A 16,703-nucleotide genomic window follows, 5' to 3' on the forward strand; every position below is an offset into this window, starting at 1 on the left:
ACACATAACAGAAGAAAACATAATTTATGCTTACCTGATAAATTCCTTTCTTCTGTTGTGTGATCAGTCCACGGCCCACCCTGTTTTAAGGCAGGTAAATATCTTTTAAATTATACTCCAGTCACCACTTCACCCTTGGTTACTCCTTTCTCGTTGTTTCTTGGTCGAATGACTGGGACTGACGTAGAGGGGAGGAGCTATATGCAGCTCTGCTGGGTGAATCCTCTTGCATTTCCTGTTGGGGAGGAGTTATATCCCAGAAGTAATGATGACCCGTGGACTGATCACACAACAGAAGAAAGGAATTTATCAGGTAAGCATAAATTATGTTTTTTAAATATAATAATAATGAAAAAACTTTTTTCTGTAGTGTAGCTGCCCCCCTCATTACCTGCCCCCCTCCCAGATCGATTTTCCCACCCTCTAATTCCCCCTCCACTATAGAAGCCCCATCTCCCTCCCTCTTTCCCCCTCCTGGCCGCTCTAAGCATTTTTTTTTCTGTAGCGTAGCGGTCACTCCCACTCCCGCCCCCCTCCAGCAATGGGCCACCAACCCTCCTAGCCCTCTCACACCACCAACGATTGGCACCACCATCGGTACCTCTGCAAGTCTGTTTCTGCACTGCCCCACTCATGGGGCAGGCAGAAATAGCTTGATCTCGCTACTTTTAGCCAGATTGCGGCACAGACAGGCCCAGGAGGGCTTAAAGTGAATGTAAATTTTTCCAGATTGTATAATATATTGTTGTAGAGAATCATACGATAAAGCATACCGCCACAATCCGTTTTTAATAAAATTTATTATTTCAATGTTATTTTATATAACAATTATCGATCATTCACTTACCCGCTCCTCCCACTCTCTGTTTGCTTATTCTTCCCCATATTACGTAAACAGCGGTCCCACCCGCTGTTTACGTATCGGCACTGCGCGCTCCCGTGTATTTTTTTCAATTGAAATGACAGGACTCCGTATAACATTGTATTGCGACGCCGTGTTTAGGTATATTGCGCATGCGCGAAATGTGCACGAGCTTACAATACATTTGCTCTACACCGCAAACAAACGCATGCGCAATGATGACGTATTATGGGGTGGGTCCCCCTGTGGTTAGAGCCGTTATTGGCTATCAAGACGTCGATCAAAAAATAGAGGAACGGAGCGCGAATGCCGGGAGGAGGTTGATTTCAGCGAAAACAAGGATAAAATAATGAAAATAAAGGTAACGAATAAAAAAGGTAGAATTTGATGAATGAAACTCAAGGTTTTTTTTGACAACTGTTACACAGGTGTTTAGAGAAGAGGCTGACTTTACATTCACTTTAATGACCAGCATCATACAGGGTAACTGCCCTGATCGTTAAGGGGTTAGATGTATTTACTAGCTACCTTTAAAACATGTCTTGTCTTCTTACAAATGAAATTTGTTGACATCCCCTACTATACATGTAGAGTTTACTGCGCAAAGAAAATAATCCATTTTCATAGTTCCATTCACAGCCCCAATTCCATTCCAGTAATGTACTGTGTGAAAACCTCATATTCGGCTGTTTTATTTCTATAGTTTTTTTCCAAATCTGGTAAGTGTAAGTATTAGTAAATTATGAAGCGTTACTAATTCAAATATGATATAACCAGAATATCTGCTTTTCCTTACATACAGATTGGGTAAATGATTGAAAGCCAATTTTAAACTGTTTCTGCACACCTGCAGGAAACCAAAATATTAGAGTTGTGCATTTGGCAGTTTTATTAGCTAACTAAACTGCTAAATGCACATTGCTGCAAAATTGCAGCAAAATATTGACAGCCAGATGAAAAGAGAGACTAATTGAATAAGTATTGATGATTGATGCCTATTGTATTTGAAAGCCATTTTGTCCCCAGTTAAAGTGACAGTAAAGTGAAAATAAAACTTAAAGACTTCATCTACCTACTGCAGAGTATTAAATGTACAGGAAATTGTTCTTTCATATATATTTCTGTATTTTAAATAGCTGTTTTTCTCATTAAAGCCATCGCCTAGGACACAATGGGCTGAATTTCCAAGTTAAGCAGACCTGCTGTTATTATTTATGTTAGGTATTTATGATTGGGGGGTTGAAGAAACCGAAGCAGCCATTTCACATACAAAATCTCTCCCTCATACAGAGAAAATGTTTTCAGTGTAGTTTGGGATACAACCAGCAAAAGTTGCTATTTCAAATAACAAAGGTAAAGTGGCTGTTTGCAAACAAAAAATAAACTCCAGCAGGTAAAAATGGAACATTAGGAACACATTTCTAGAGTACAATGTTCATTTAAATGGATTGCACAGAACATGCAATTTTAAACAACTTTCCAATTTGCTTCTTCAAGTAAATATATTATATTTAAACATTCTTAATTATACTCATTTCAATACTTTTTAAAATTTTGGTTACCCTAACTGATAATATTCATGCTGCTTAAATGTATAGAAATACATTTAGCCACCAATAAGCAAGTGCTACCCAGGTACTGAACTAAACATGGGCCAGCTCCAAAGCTTACATTCCTGCTTTTCTAATAAAGATACCAAGAGAACCAAGAAAAATTGATAAAAGCAGTAAATTAGAAAGTTGCTTAAAATTGCATGTTCTATCTGAATCATGAAAGAAAGAATGTGGGTTTAATATCTCTTTAAAGGGACAGTCAACTCAAAAAATGTTATTGTTTAAAAAGATAGATAATCCCTTTATTACCCATTCCCCAGATTTGCACAGAAAACATGGTTATATTAATATACTTTGTACCTCTGTGGTTTCCTTGTATTTAAATCCTCTTCTGACAGCCCCCTGATCACATGACTTTGTATGTATTATCTTTTGACTTGCATTTAAGACAATTTGTGCAGTGTCATCCACCACCCACGGGCGTGAGCACAATGTTATCTATTTGGCTCACATGAACTAGCAGTCCCCTGTTGTGAAAAACTAATAAAAAAACGTGATAAGAGGCTGTCTTTAGTGGTTCAGAAACAGGCAGAAATTTAGAGGTTTAAATGTTATAAGGTATATTAATATATCAATGTTGGTTGTGCAAAGATGGTGAATGGGTAGTAAAGGTATTTTTATTTTTTTAAACAATAACACATTTTATGTTGACTGTCCCTTTAAAGGGACAGTCTACACCTGAATTTTTATTGTTTTAAAAGATAGATAATCCCTTTATTACCCATTTCCCAGTTTTGCATAACCAACACAGTTACACTAATATACTTTTAACCTCTGTGATTATCTTGTATCTAAGCCTCTGCAAACTGCCCCTTTTTTCAGTTCTTTTGACAGACTTGCAGTCTAGCCAATCAGTGCCTGCTCCCAGATTACTTCACGTGCACAAGCACAGTGTTATCTATATGAAATATGTAAACTAACACCCTCTAGTGGTGAAAAACTGTTAAAATGCAATCTGAAAGAGGTGGGCTTCAAGGTCTAAGAAATTAGCATATGAACCTCCTAGGTTAAGCTTTCAACTAAGAATACCAAGAGAACAAAGCAAAATTGGTGATAAAAGTAAATTGGAAAATTGTTTAAAATTACATGATCTATCTGAATCATGAAAGTTTATTTTGGCCTAGACTGTCCCTTTAAGTGTTTTTTGGTTCTTCCTACAAAGTCTGAATCAGCAGTGTTCTCTATCTCTTCATCAGATCTTCACGTTGTCTCTTCTCTTTTGTCTCATGCTATCTTCTGTTTAGGGTGCTGGGACTGCTATTGGAGAGTTGCCTCCTTACTTCATGGCAAGAGCAGCTCGTCTTTCAGGAGCAGAACCAGATGATGAAGAATATGAAGAATTTGAGGAAATGCTGGAACATGCTGAGACTGCACAGGTGAGAGTGGTTTATTTCTATAGCTTTAAAGATCACTTTAATTTTACATTGAATATAAGTGAACTAGGATGTTTAACTGACCTCTATCAATTAGTACAATAATGTACTGGTTTAGTAGTAAAGCTAAGCCACCTGATAAACTGTGCTTCATTTTTCTATACATAGTCTCATGTTGTTTCCTCCATACTTCCTCTCACTTTTGTTTTTGCCAAGTTTTCTTCCTAAATTTGAAATGATGCACCTACACCAATACTTTAGTTACTTACAGCCAGCATGGTTTTTATCGACTGCATATGTTGGATATAATCCAGCTTTGTCTGCAACATCCTTTTTGTTCTGTTTACTCCAAAAATTGATTACAGGATTGTTATGACACACCACTGTGTCTGCAATTTATATTCACAATAACGCTTTTACAGACCCACAATGGTAAATGATTACATCCTGTCTGTTTCCAAATGTTTTGTTAGCTTAGCCAACAGCCAGTTATGTTTCACAGCAAGCTCAAAAGGGGCTTGTCTGTACAACTTGCACTGCTTTGGTTGTTGCGTTTGGAGTGTATAATGCTTGAGATGTCCACTCATAAAGCCTAACTAGACATGATTTAGTCTAGACAAGTCATGGCAGAAGATGTGAGGGGGGGGGGAAAGCCATTCACAAATGAGCTTGGACAAAATTACTTTCTGAGCAAACTGTAAAGCAAAAGGCAGGCTAAACATATAAAAAAAAACAATTAGTTCATGGCTAGTATACAAAAATATATATATAAATGCAGCAATCCTAGATTAGTAGAGTTTGTGAATTAATTCAGAAACATTTTTTTCTTGTGTAACAGTAATTAATAATTATATCAAGTCTGTCTACATTTGTAGTGTCCAGAGTAATTTGATATCATTAGGGATATCAGGACTTATTAAAAATTTGCTGTGGATTTCAATATTGTTTTTCTGATTGAATAATTTGTATTAAGTTAGTGTGTTTTTTCACAAGAGTTTCTAAAGAATAAGATCATGATTCTACGGTTTTCAACCTACTGTTTGGGAGAAGCCTAGAAGCACTTATAAATAAAGGAACTGGGGGAGAAGAGATCTTTTCTTTTGCAAGACCAGAAGCAAATCCTCACCTATTAAATTCATTTTGTCCTGCTAAAGGGTATTCTTTTTGCCAACAACCTTATACCCCTTAGATTTTCTGTGAATTAACAGGATTGTTCATGGTCTCAACCAAAATCGACCCCTAATCCCATTCATGTCATGTCAATCAAGACATGTCTCAGCCGTTCTTCCCCAGGTGACCCTCCTGGTAAGAGACCCAGTGTTCTCCCCAGTACCAGTGGTATAACTTTACTGCATATGAGCCTATATATCACATTTCACTGGAAGTAGCGTCCTTGATAAGGTGCTTTTTACGCACAGTTCACAAATAATGACCAAAGGTGGTGTAGTTCACTATTTATTCTGAATTTGAATTGTTTTATCCCTAATCCCTCTAATAATCAGGATAATCTGTTACATGTTTTGTATGTAGTCAGAATCCTGGCATATTACATAATCCCTTTGTTTATTTTCCCTTTGTTTTGCCCTGGAGTCCTGGAAATGGTTTCTGGCTCATAAATCCTCTCCCACTAGCTATGAGTAGGCATTGTTCAGTCATGTGGGGAAGAATTTCCATTGATGTATTAATGCACATTTTGTTCATTGGTTGAAACATCATGACCAGCTTCTTATGAGATCTTGCTTGAGCAGCAGTGTAAAGCTGCTACTTGGTCCTCTTTACATACTTCATAAAGTTTTATACCTACTGTACATTGTTTTTGCTTTGACTGGTACAGCTTTTAGAATACATTTTACATTCTATTTTTTTGTCAATATCCTGTTTCATTAATAATTCTCTGATTTTTGTATGAAGACATTGAACCTTTTTATTGCTAGGTCAATACGGTAATTCTTCCTGCTTTTGCACTTTAGAATCATTTACTTCATATTCTTTCACATTGCATCCCTTTCTTCAGTGTGTCAGCACATCAAAACTCTACCTTTTTTGCGTGGAACATTTTCTGTTTTCCCCTTTTTTTCTCTTGTCTTCTGACTTCTACCTTTATTTGGCTAAATGTTAAAACTGGAGAGAGGAAAGTGGGGTTTTCTTTATGTTGGTAGCCTAAACTTAACCCAGTGGTGCTGTCACTCAGAATGGGGCAAAAGAGATTAAATCTTAAGTATGAATACACATTTTTTAATATAACTTTACGCAGCTAAAAATATATCTTATAAATATATAATTTTGGTAAATATAAGAAAAATAAGATAGCCCAATGGCATGCCATAGTTTCTCCTTTCAAAAATTTTGATTTACTAGATGAAAATTCCTAAATCATGTTTTCTACTGTTCATACATACAAACATTCTACTATTTTAACCTTAATACTTTGTTATGGGGCATATTTGTTTGTCGAATGGCGCTGGAAGCCATCTAGACTCATGTCTGTCAATTTTGAACAAAAATAATTCCTTTGTTTTGGTGGTAGATTTGACACAGTAAAAACAAATGTATTCTTTTGTTATCTCATAAATTACTAAACACTGAATTTACTACAGATTTTCAGGTTTTGTAGAAATTACATGATGGCAAAAGTCCTCTAGACTTTTTTTTTTTTGCCAAAATCAAGTTACAAGGATTTGAAAAAAGCAAGATTTTAATTGATTGTCCTTTTCAGCAGTGGCAGCAACATTATTCAACTATTATATGTGTATGTGTGTTTATATTAATGCTACTGTCCTGATATTAAAGGGACATTAAACACTTTGAGATGGTAATATAAAATGATAAATTGTATATATAAAACAACTCTGCAATATACTTTCATTATTAATTTTGTCCTCTTTGCCTGTAATTCCATTCTGAAATTGTGAGCTTTTCAGTTCCTGTTAGAAATGGAAGTGCAGAACACTGTTAAATCCAGCACAACCATTGGCTGTGCACTCTAGTGACCTATTTATAACTGACCCTAATTGGCCACAGCAGAGAAGGTAACACAAGTTACAACATGGCAGCTCCCAGTGTTTTATAGACACTAAAACTTTACACTTATTTTGTCACTTTTTAAACAACTAATGAAACTTTAAAAAATACATCTACATGTTAGTCATGGACTAATCTTTTCTTTGAATGCATCATTCTATCTAGCATGTATTTAGTGTTTAATGTCCCTTTAAGGAACACATGTTTAAGCCTTCTACAGATCATGTGACAAAGATACATAACATTATTATTACCAGCACATAACAACAATATTCATAAGTTGTAAAGTTTAAAGTATTTTTTTTTTTTATACAAACCACATTATGATGATGATGAGTGTTGTTATAAAGAAGTGGCATCTAACTCAGTGATGGGTACTTATGACCCTCAGTTTTAACTGTGGTTTTATCCTGTAATCTTGAGTAAGTCAGCATGTCCTGTTTGTATCCCTAGACCACACTTAGATATTAGTTGATACTACGTTCCTCATCTAGCTCTTAATCCCGTCTTCTACATAGTCAGTGGATTTTAGTCATTTGGATATAGGTGTTACGCTCACTGTGTTGTGAGTCTGAGGATTTGGCAGCCACAAAAAAAAGGAGATATTGAAGCTTATTAGTTGTTTTTTACAGTTTTAATTTATATAGTATTATCTTTATTTATATTATTTGTAAAAGCAGTAATATTAGATAGAATTAATGAATAGATTTAGATATATACAAATATACATTACTATACACACAATTTGAAGGGGAAAAAAAACTCAAAAGGAAATGGGAGCAGCAGTAGAACTCTATCTCATGCCATGTTACGCACTTTGTCATGGCTGTCCTGGAAAATGCTAACAAATAAACACTGCATGACGAATAGTCACACTATATATTACGCAGAGCAACCGTGTACTTACACAAAAGTGTCTTTGGATAAAGTATACATAGTGACTCACTGAATAAGTAAACAAACTTACTTTTACTTAAAATGGGACTAATCTTTTTCTCTCAAGTCAAAAAGAAGCAATGTAAATGTAACCGTAAATTAATGCTGAAGTAAAAAAATCATATAGGAACATATGATTATCAGTCTAAATTATTATAACATTAATTAGGCCAGCATATTAATCACTAAATGTTCTTATTGTTTTTGACATTAAAGGGACAGTCAACATCAGAATTGTTTATGTTTAAAAAGAAAGATCATCCATTTTTTTACTCATTCCCCAGTTTTGCATAACCAACACAGTTATAATAATACATGTTTTACCTCTGTAATTACCTTGTATCTATGCTGACTTCCCCCTTATTTCAGTTCTTTTGACAGACTTGAATTTTATCCAAGCAGTGTTCACTCCTATGTCACTTCACGTGCATGAGCTCAATGTTATCTATATGAAACACTGGACTAATGCCCTCTAGTGGTCAAAATTTAGATTAGAGGCAGTCTTCAAGGTGTAGGAAATTAGCATATGAACTAATGCCCTCTAGTGGTCAAAATTTAGATTAGAGGCAGTCTTCAAGGTCTAGGAAATTAGCATATGAACCTCTTAGGTTTAGCTTTCAACCAAGAATACCAAGAGAACAAAGCAAAATTGGTGATAAAAGTAAATTGGGAAGTTGTTTAAAATTACATTCCCTATTTAAATCATGAAAAAAAATTTGGACTATACTGTCCTTTTAAGCTTTGTTTGATATTAAGCTGAATTGTACAAGAAATTACTGCTTTATTGTCTAGTAACTTTTTATATTTTTAAGAAAATACACACACACACTGCTTTTCTATTCTTGTTTTCTTTGTACTGTTTCCATGATTTACTAGTCATAATCCAATGGCTTTCTATAAACTACATAAAAATTTTTTTTATATATATTTCAGTAATTTTGAACAAAGTCTAAGCAATTATAAGCCTTCCTTTTTTTCTCAAATGTACTTTAAGGAACAAAGTTACTAACTTGACTTAAATGGCAATCATTACAAAATGTGAAAATAAACTGGTTGAGTAATTTTCAAGGTATTCATAAGAAAAGAAAAAACTTTTTATGTTAACTAAACGTTAGTAATTAGTTTCAGCGCAAATGACTGGAAATATTGAATAGACATAATATTTGGAGTGATGTTAATAAGAGTGGTCATTTGTGCCTTTTTCAAATGTACGTAAGGCACATTTATGAAACAATAGAGTGCAGAAAGGCTGCATACAAAATTAAGGTTTTAAAAACATTTAAACATTTGAGGTAGTCTCTTTTCAGAAGCACATTTTTCAAGTTTATAGTCATCACAATGCAAACGATAACACCATTTCCATATTGAATAGGGGAAAAGCTACTCATATGATGCATGGACAGCACTGACTTCGGCAAACACAATCCATACAATCAGAAGTTTTGCGCTATATTTCAACAACAAAATGGCCACATCAAATTCAACAGACAAGGGTGTTTATACAGTGCATAACAGTCTTTTTAACAGTTTTGCTAGTATCCCAAGATGATTTAAAATATTTCTACTAACTTGCAGAAGTGCACAGTGATATTGCCATAGATCCATTATAGATGTGTTTATCAACATATGGTCTAGATTTATTAAACATATATCCAGCACTATTGTATAGTCCCTTGGTAGTGGGAGGGACAGACCTTTACATGTGTATATGCATGTAATTGACATATATATGTGATATTGTGTACATCAAACAAGATCTGCAGGAAACATGAGAAAACAGAAATCATGACCGCAACAGCTCGAAATGGTATTTCGCGATTGTACTCTTAAAAACTTTGTTTTTATTTAAGAATTTTCGTGAATCTTTGTTACAGTAATTTTGTCTTATTAAATGGGATTTCTCTCAGTAATCTCATATTTGTGATCAGGATTTAACAGTTTGCCATTCCATCTAGTTTATTGGTGACCAAGATCTTTTGCATTGGTTTTTACGGCAAACACAAGTCACAAAAATCTTGAAAAATTGCAATATTTTTTTTTTACAGTTTTAGAAATTCTGCTAAGACAAAACTTGTTCTGTACAGAGCGTTTTGGAAATTTTGGCAATATTTTGAAACTCGTAACTTAGCAGTTTCACAATTTACAGTGTGACAAATGTTAAGATCCTGTTAGATTATATACAATGCATGCACTTTTTTCAATTGGAAATTATTTTACAGCAGTGTTCTTGATTTTAGATGAAAATCTTACCACATCGGAAAACAAGGTTTTCTTAATCAATTGTTGAACAAAAATAAAGAAAATATATATCCTTTTAAAATATTATTAGTTTTAAAACCTTAATGAGTAAACATGCCCAGTATAGCCATCAAGAAAAAATCAGAAATATTAAAATCAGCCCCTTTATTACCACAATTAGCATTGTTTTATTCCCTGAATATCTCCCTCTGCTAAAGCCAATTAGCGAATGTTTGATCACTGTAGTAGTTTATATATATATATATATATATATATATATATATATATATATATATATATATATATTCCTACTTAGAAGGTAATGTTATGTAATTAAGTCCGGAGTTTGTATTACACCCTGTCACAGGAATTTAGAGAAAAAAAAAGAACAATTACAAGAAAGCTAAATAATTAAGTAATATATTCTCCATATGTTTTTACTATGCTTAATTTAAACACTTTATATTACAAAGTGTATGTACCTTTAAATCTGACCATTAAGAGTTTTTACTGAAATATTCGTTTTCTTAAAGAGACATGAAACCCAATTTTTTTCTTTCATGACTGAAAAGAATGTGATTTTAAACAACTTTCCAATTTACTTCAATTATTTAATTTGCTTTCTTGTCTTGTTATAATTAGCTGAAAGGTTTAGCTAGGAAAGCTCAGGAGCAGCAAAGAACCTAGGTTCTAGCTACTGATTGGTGGCTGCATATATATATATACAGATTGTCATTGGCTCACCCATGTGTTCAGTTAAAAACCACTAGTGCTTTGCTGCTCCTTATGATACCAAGAGAATGGAGCAAATTTGATAATAGAAGTAATTTGGAAAGTAGTTTTAAATTGTATGTTCTACCTAAATCATGAAAGACATTTTTTGGGTTTCATGTCCCTTTAAGGAAATCTACAGATTAAGCACACGTGTGGTAATTTAAACAAAATATATTTTTAATAGCGCTGCTGGTTATTTGTGTCTTTCATTGTGTATGTTGAGAGTTGTTTACTTTGTCTTTTCTAAAATTCACTAATGTTAATAATTGGCTAGATTTTTTTTTAATGTATATGGAGCATTTTGTGTTATTGGATTATTATTTTGTTTTGAAAATAAGATAGTAATAAAAAATATTAAGTTATCATTAAAAAAGAAAAACATACTGTCATTATTTAAATAATTAACATTCAAAAGACACAAAATGTTTAACTTATAGTTCCATCCACTGGAATATTTTTTGTGTAATGTCTTTTTTTTTTAATTTATTTTTTAGGTGATGTTGATGTTACATGTAACTAGTTGATAAGCCTGCCCAGAGGGCAGTCTATGTGTTGAAAATATAACCCCCCAAGCTTCAAAAATAGAAATACAGAAAAAAAATAAACAAAGCTATCATAAATAATAAAATTAAACCTAAACTAATACCCCCTACAAAAATAAAAAATCCCCCCCCCCAAATGAAAACACCCCCCTAATCTAATATCAAACTACCAAGTCCGGCGGAGAAGGTCTTCTTCCAGGCGGGTCCATCATCTTCATCCATAGTGAAGTTTTTTTGTTGGGGGGGGGGGGGGGTTGTTTTTTTAGATTTGAGATTTGTCCAAAAAAAAACTAAAGAGCTGAATGCCCTTTTAAGGGCAGTTAAAAAGCTGAATGCCCTTTTAAGGGCAATGGGTAGATTAGGTTTATTAGTGTTAGTTTTTTTTTATTTTGGGGGGTTTGGTGGGTAGGGGGTTTTACTGTTAGGGGGGACTTTGTTTATTTGTAATGTAAAAGAGCTGTTAAACTTAAAGCAATGCCGTACAAAAAGCCCTTTTAAGGGCTATTGGTAGTTTAGCATTAGATTAGTGGGGGGTTTTATTTGGGGGGGTTATTTTGGGGGGCCTTTTTTATAGGGATCAGGTTTAATTTTTTTATTCTGGATAGTGTTGTTTATTATTTTTTGTAATGTTAGCGTTTTTTTATTTTCTGTAATTAAATTAATGTATTTTTATTGTAATTAAGGGGTTAATTTAGGGTCTGTTAGGTTAGGGGGCTTACTCATTAATTTAGTTTTTTGCGTTGTGGGGGTTGGCGGTGTAGGAGTTAATAGGTAAATTAGGTTTGATGCGTTGTGGGGGGTTGTCAGATTAGGGATTAATAGATGTATTAGGTAGTTTGCGATGTTGGGGTTTGCAGGTTTAGGGGTTAATAATTTTGTTAGGCAGTTGGAGTTTTTTTCTTAGTACTTATTGCGGGCGCATAGGTTGTTTTTTTAAATACTTATTGCGGGCACTTTCGTTTTTTTGTTTTTTTTTAAATACTTATTGCGGGCGGTTAGGTGTTTTTTTTCATACTTTTTGCTTGTGTTTTTGTTTTGTTTTAATACTTATTGCAGGCGTTTGTTTTTTTTTTTTTTTTTGTAATGCTCCATTTGCTTTTGCTGCATCCAGATGAATTCTTTTGGCTGCGCGCTCAGCCAACATTCTGTTTGAGGATGCGTGCGCAACTGGCGACGGACATTACAAACGCAATGATAGTATAGATATATCCCTGTAAGAGGTAACATTAGGGCTAATATGGTTGCACTGTACAAATAATATGTGTGTGTGTGTGTGTTACAGCTTCTACCTGAAGTTTTATTAAACTATTCTACTATTTGAAAAAAAAAAAATAGTGATTGCAGTCTTGCTTACTGTTCTGTACTAACTTGGCTCCTCACACCCTGGACCACTTAATGCGGTAGAATTACATATTTAACAAGTGCATAATAAAAAGACAATCATTTAACACCTACTCTAAATTTCAAATAAAGCAATAGATTTTTTTTTTCTGACCCCCTGTATCATGTGACAGACATCAGCCAATCACAGACTAGTATAGGGGTGTATATTGTGAGCTTGTGCACATGCTCACTAGGATCTTGTTCCCCAGAAAGTGTGAATATAAAAATAGTGTGATAATGGAAGTAAATGGGAAAGTGTGTTAAAACTGCATGCTCTATCTGAATCATAAATGTTTTTCTTTCATGTAATTAGCAAGAGTAGCTAGTGACGTATGGGATATACATTCCTACCAGGAGGGGCAAAGTTTCCCAAACCTCAAAATGCCTATAAATACACCCCTCACCACACCCACAAATCAGTTTTACAAACTTTGCCTCCTATGGAGGTGGTGAAGTAAGTTTGTGCTAGATTCTACGTTGATATGCGCTCCGCAGCAGGTTGGAGCCCGGTTTTCCTCTCAGCGTGCAGTGAATGTCAGAGGGATGTGAGGAGAGTATTGCCTATTTGAATGCAGTGATCTCCTTCTACGGGGTTTATTTCATAGGTTCTCTGTTATCGGTCGTAGAGATTCATCTCTTACCTCCCTTTTCAGATCGACGATATACTCTTATATATACCATTTCCTCTACTGATTCTCGTTTCAGTACTGGTTTGGCTTTCTACTACGTGTAGATGAGTGTCCTGGGGTAAGTAAGTCTTATTTTCTGTGACACTCTAAGCTATGGTTGGGCACTTTTATATAAAGTTCTAAATATATGTATTCAAACATTTATTTGCCTTGACTCAGGATGTTCAACGTTCCTTATTTCAGACAGTCAGTTTCATATTTGGGATAATGCATATGAATAAATCATTTTTTCTTACCTTAAAAATTTGACTTTTTCCCTGTGGGCTGTTAGGCTCGCGGGGGCTGAAAATGCTTCATTTTATTGCGTCATTCTTGGCGCGGACTTTTTTGGCGCAAATTTTTTTTTCTGTTTCCGGCGTCATATGTGTCGCCGGAAGTTGCGTCATTTTTGAGGTTTTTTTGCGCCAAAGGTGTCGGTGTTCCGGATGTGGCGTCATTTTGGCGCCAAAAGCATTTAGGCGCCAAATAATGTGGGCGTCTTTTTGGCGCTAAAAAAATATGGGCGTCACTTTTGTCTCCACATTATTTAAGTCTCATTATTTTGTGCTTCTGGTTGCTAGAAGCTTGTTCTATGGCATTTTTTTCCCATTCCTGAAACTGTCATTTAAGGAATTTGATCAATTTTATTTTTCAGCGGAATTGGCTGTCTTTATTTTATCCCTCCCTCTCTAGTGACTCTTGCGTGGAAAGATCCACATCTTGGGTAGTCATTATCCCATACGTCACTAGCTCATGGACTCTTGCTAATTACATGAAAGAAAACATAATTTATGTAAGAACTTACCTGATAAATTCATTTCTTTCATATTAGCAAGAGTCCATGAGGCCCACCCTTTTTTTGTGGTGGTGGTTATGATTTTTTTGTATAAAGCACAATTATTCCAATTCCTTATTTTTTATGCTTTCGCACTTTTTTTCTTATCACCCCACTTCTTGGCTATTCGTTAAACTGATTTGTGGGTGTGGTGAGGGGTGTATTTGTAGGCATTTTGAGGTTTGGGAAACTTTGCCCCTCCTGGTAGGAATGTATATCCCATACGTCACTAGCTCATGGACTCTTGCTAATATGAAAGAAATGAATTTATCAGGTAAGTTCTTACATAAATTATGTTATTTTGACTTGAGAGTCCCTTTAGCTACACTTGAATGTGAGTACAGTTTCTTTGTGAGAGTTATATGTATATAATATGCACTTGATTAGTGGTGATATAGATATATATAAATATAGTATTATTACTTTTTTGGGTTTATATGTCTGAAGGAAATGCAAATGTTTGATTGTAAAACATTGTATATATTTTTTACAATCGCACATAACATAGTGTTTCTGTGTTAGCATTAAAGCAATTAAGATTTTTGATATTTGATGTTTTCAGTTGTGTTTTTATCAGTACTGCTATGTAGCCCATCATTCAGGAGTTAATCCTCCTTTGTAATGGTGTTCTTCCTCTATCTGCTGATCCTAATGACTAACCGGCCATGCACTCTCTGGGTGTCAATTGCTGTCAGGACCTGTTTTTGACTCTGCTTAACCTATTCTCGTTATGGTTTGTCTGGCCCATCACATGACTTCTCTGAAAATTCCCCCTCCCCTCCATTTCCAGTAAACTGTTTGAACAGGAGTGACTCAGAATGAAACCATCTTTCCTTGTAACCACAGGGCTTGTTAAAGAATTTGTCAACGTGGACTCTAGAGGGCTTATGTTTAAGTGAGCAGAAACTGCCGTTTCTGATTTTGTCAGGAGTTCCATATTACGTCTTCCTGTAATCAGGCAAAGGACACACTCTTGATGTCTGCAATGAGTTAAACTCACAAAGTCCCCATAGGCCAGCTGGCACATCAGCTCGCCCATCAGGTTATGTGGAGTTAGATAAGCTTTCTCACTGCTTGTTTTAGAGACATGCAGAAGAAAAAAGGGGAAAATATTCTGAAACCTTACCTCATTCTTGAGATCACACACATTTGCTTATTCATCCTCTAAGTCTTGACTCCCTCCCTTCTCACACTTTATTAGCATCTCGGATGTGCTTACAATTTACCTTGAGATCTTAATTAAATTTATATATAAATTACTAAACTTCTGTCTCCTTTAGAATTAAGTCGGACTAATTAATGGTGCAAAACAATGATCACATAAAAATAGTCACATGCAATAAAACATACCAGTAATAAAGATGTGGTCTCAGGTTAACACAATTTGTTGCTTGCTGTAAAGGGACAGTGAACTCTTAGAAATTGTTATGTAAACATGTTTAAGTATAGAATAAAACATTGCAAATATACTTTATTTTGTCCCCATAATAGATGCCATTAAAAGTTTAAAACATTGGTTTCACTTACCTTATTTATTCTACTTGGGACAATTTTGGATTAATAAAATCTCCAAACGATGTCTGTGTAGAATATAATAATGTTAAATGGAAATTGTTACCTTAAAGGGACACTGTACCCAAAAAAGTTATTTCGTGATTCAGATTGAGCATGAAATTTTAAGCAAGTTTCTAATTTACTCCTATTATCAAATTTTCTTCATTCTCTTGGTATCTTTATTTGAAATGCAAGAATGTAAGTTTAGATGCCGGACCATTTTTGGTGAACAACCTGGGTTGTCCTTGCTGATTGGTGGATAAATTCATCCACCAATAAAAAAGTGCTGTCCAGAGTACTGAAACCAAAAAAAAGCTTAGATGCCTTCTTTTTCAAATAATGATAGCAAGAGAACGAAGAAAAATTGATAATAGGAGTAAATTAGAAAGTTGCTTAAAATTGTATGCTTTTTCTGAATTACAAAAGAAAAAAAATTGGGTTCAGTGTCCCTTTAACCCTTTCGTGACAGAGTCAATTTTTCTACAACGGAGTAACGTTCTGATGTAGACAAATTGAAATCCCGCGATCGTGAGATTTCAGTTATGGGATCGGGTCAGGGGGGCGTCCCTATGATGCTAGGCATGCCCTCCAGACCGCAATCAGATCAGGAAGCGACGTTGGCTTTAGGACAGCCAAACGGCTAGGATGTTTTATTCCGTCCTAACGGCGCTAAAGCCCAGTGCGGTTAGGACAGAATAAAACGCCATAACGGCTTTAAAAAGTTAAAGGGATTTGTATATACAATGTTAGGTTATATGTAATGAAAAAACTTTGCAATATACTTTCATTATTTATTTTGCCCCATTTTCGTGTAATGTAGCTCTGAAAATTGAATAATTGCTAACTCTCAGTAATTGAAATGCACCCTGCTGACTTATCAAGGCTAACTCTGTTACATATATGT

At 34.8% G+C, this 16,703-nt stretch overlaps 1 protein-coding gene across 4 annotated transcripts in view; it reads left to right on the forward strand.

The window, feature by feature from the left end:
- VMP1 (vacuole membrane protein 1) overlaps nucleotides 1-16,703 on the forward strand; it is a 551,238-nt gene that overhangs the window by 339,772 nt on the left and 194,763 nt on the right. For all 4 annotated transcript variants that reach the window (XM_053707328.1, XM_053707326.1, XM_053707329.1 and 1 more), the window contains exon 7: nucleotides 3,720-3,851. In XM_053707328.1, the coding sequence (XP_053563303.1) occupies nucleotides 3,720-3,851 (132 nt within the window). The remainder of the gene's footprint in view (nucleotides 1-3,719; nucleotides 3,852-16,703) is intronic.

This window comes from Bombina bombina, chromosome 3 (genome assembly GCF_027579735.1).
Source record: "Bombina bombina isolate aBomBom1 chromosome 3, aBomBom1.pri, whole genome shotgun sequence".
Lineage (NCBI taxonomy): Eukaryota > Metazoa > Chordata > Amphibia > Anura > Bombinatoridae > Bombina > Bombina bombina.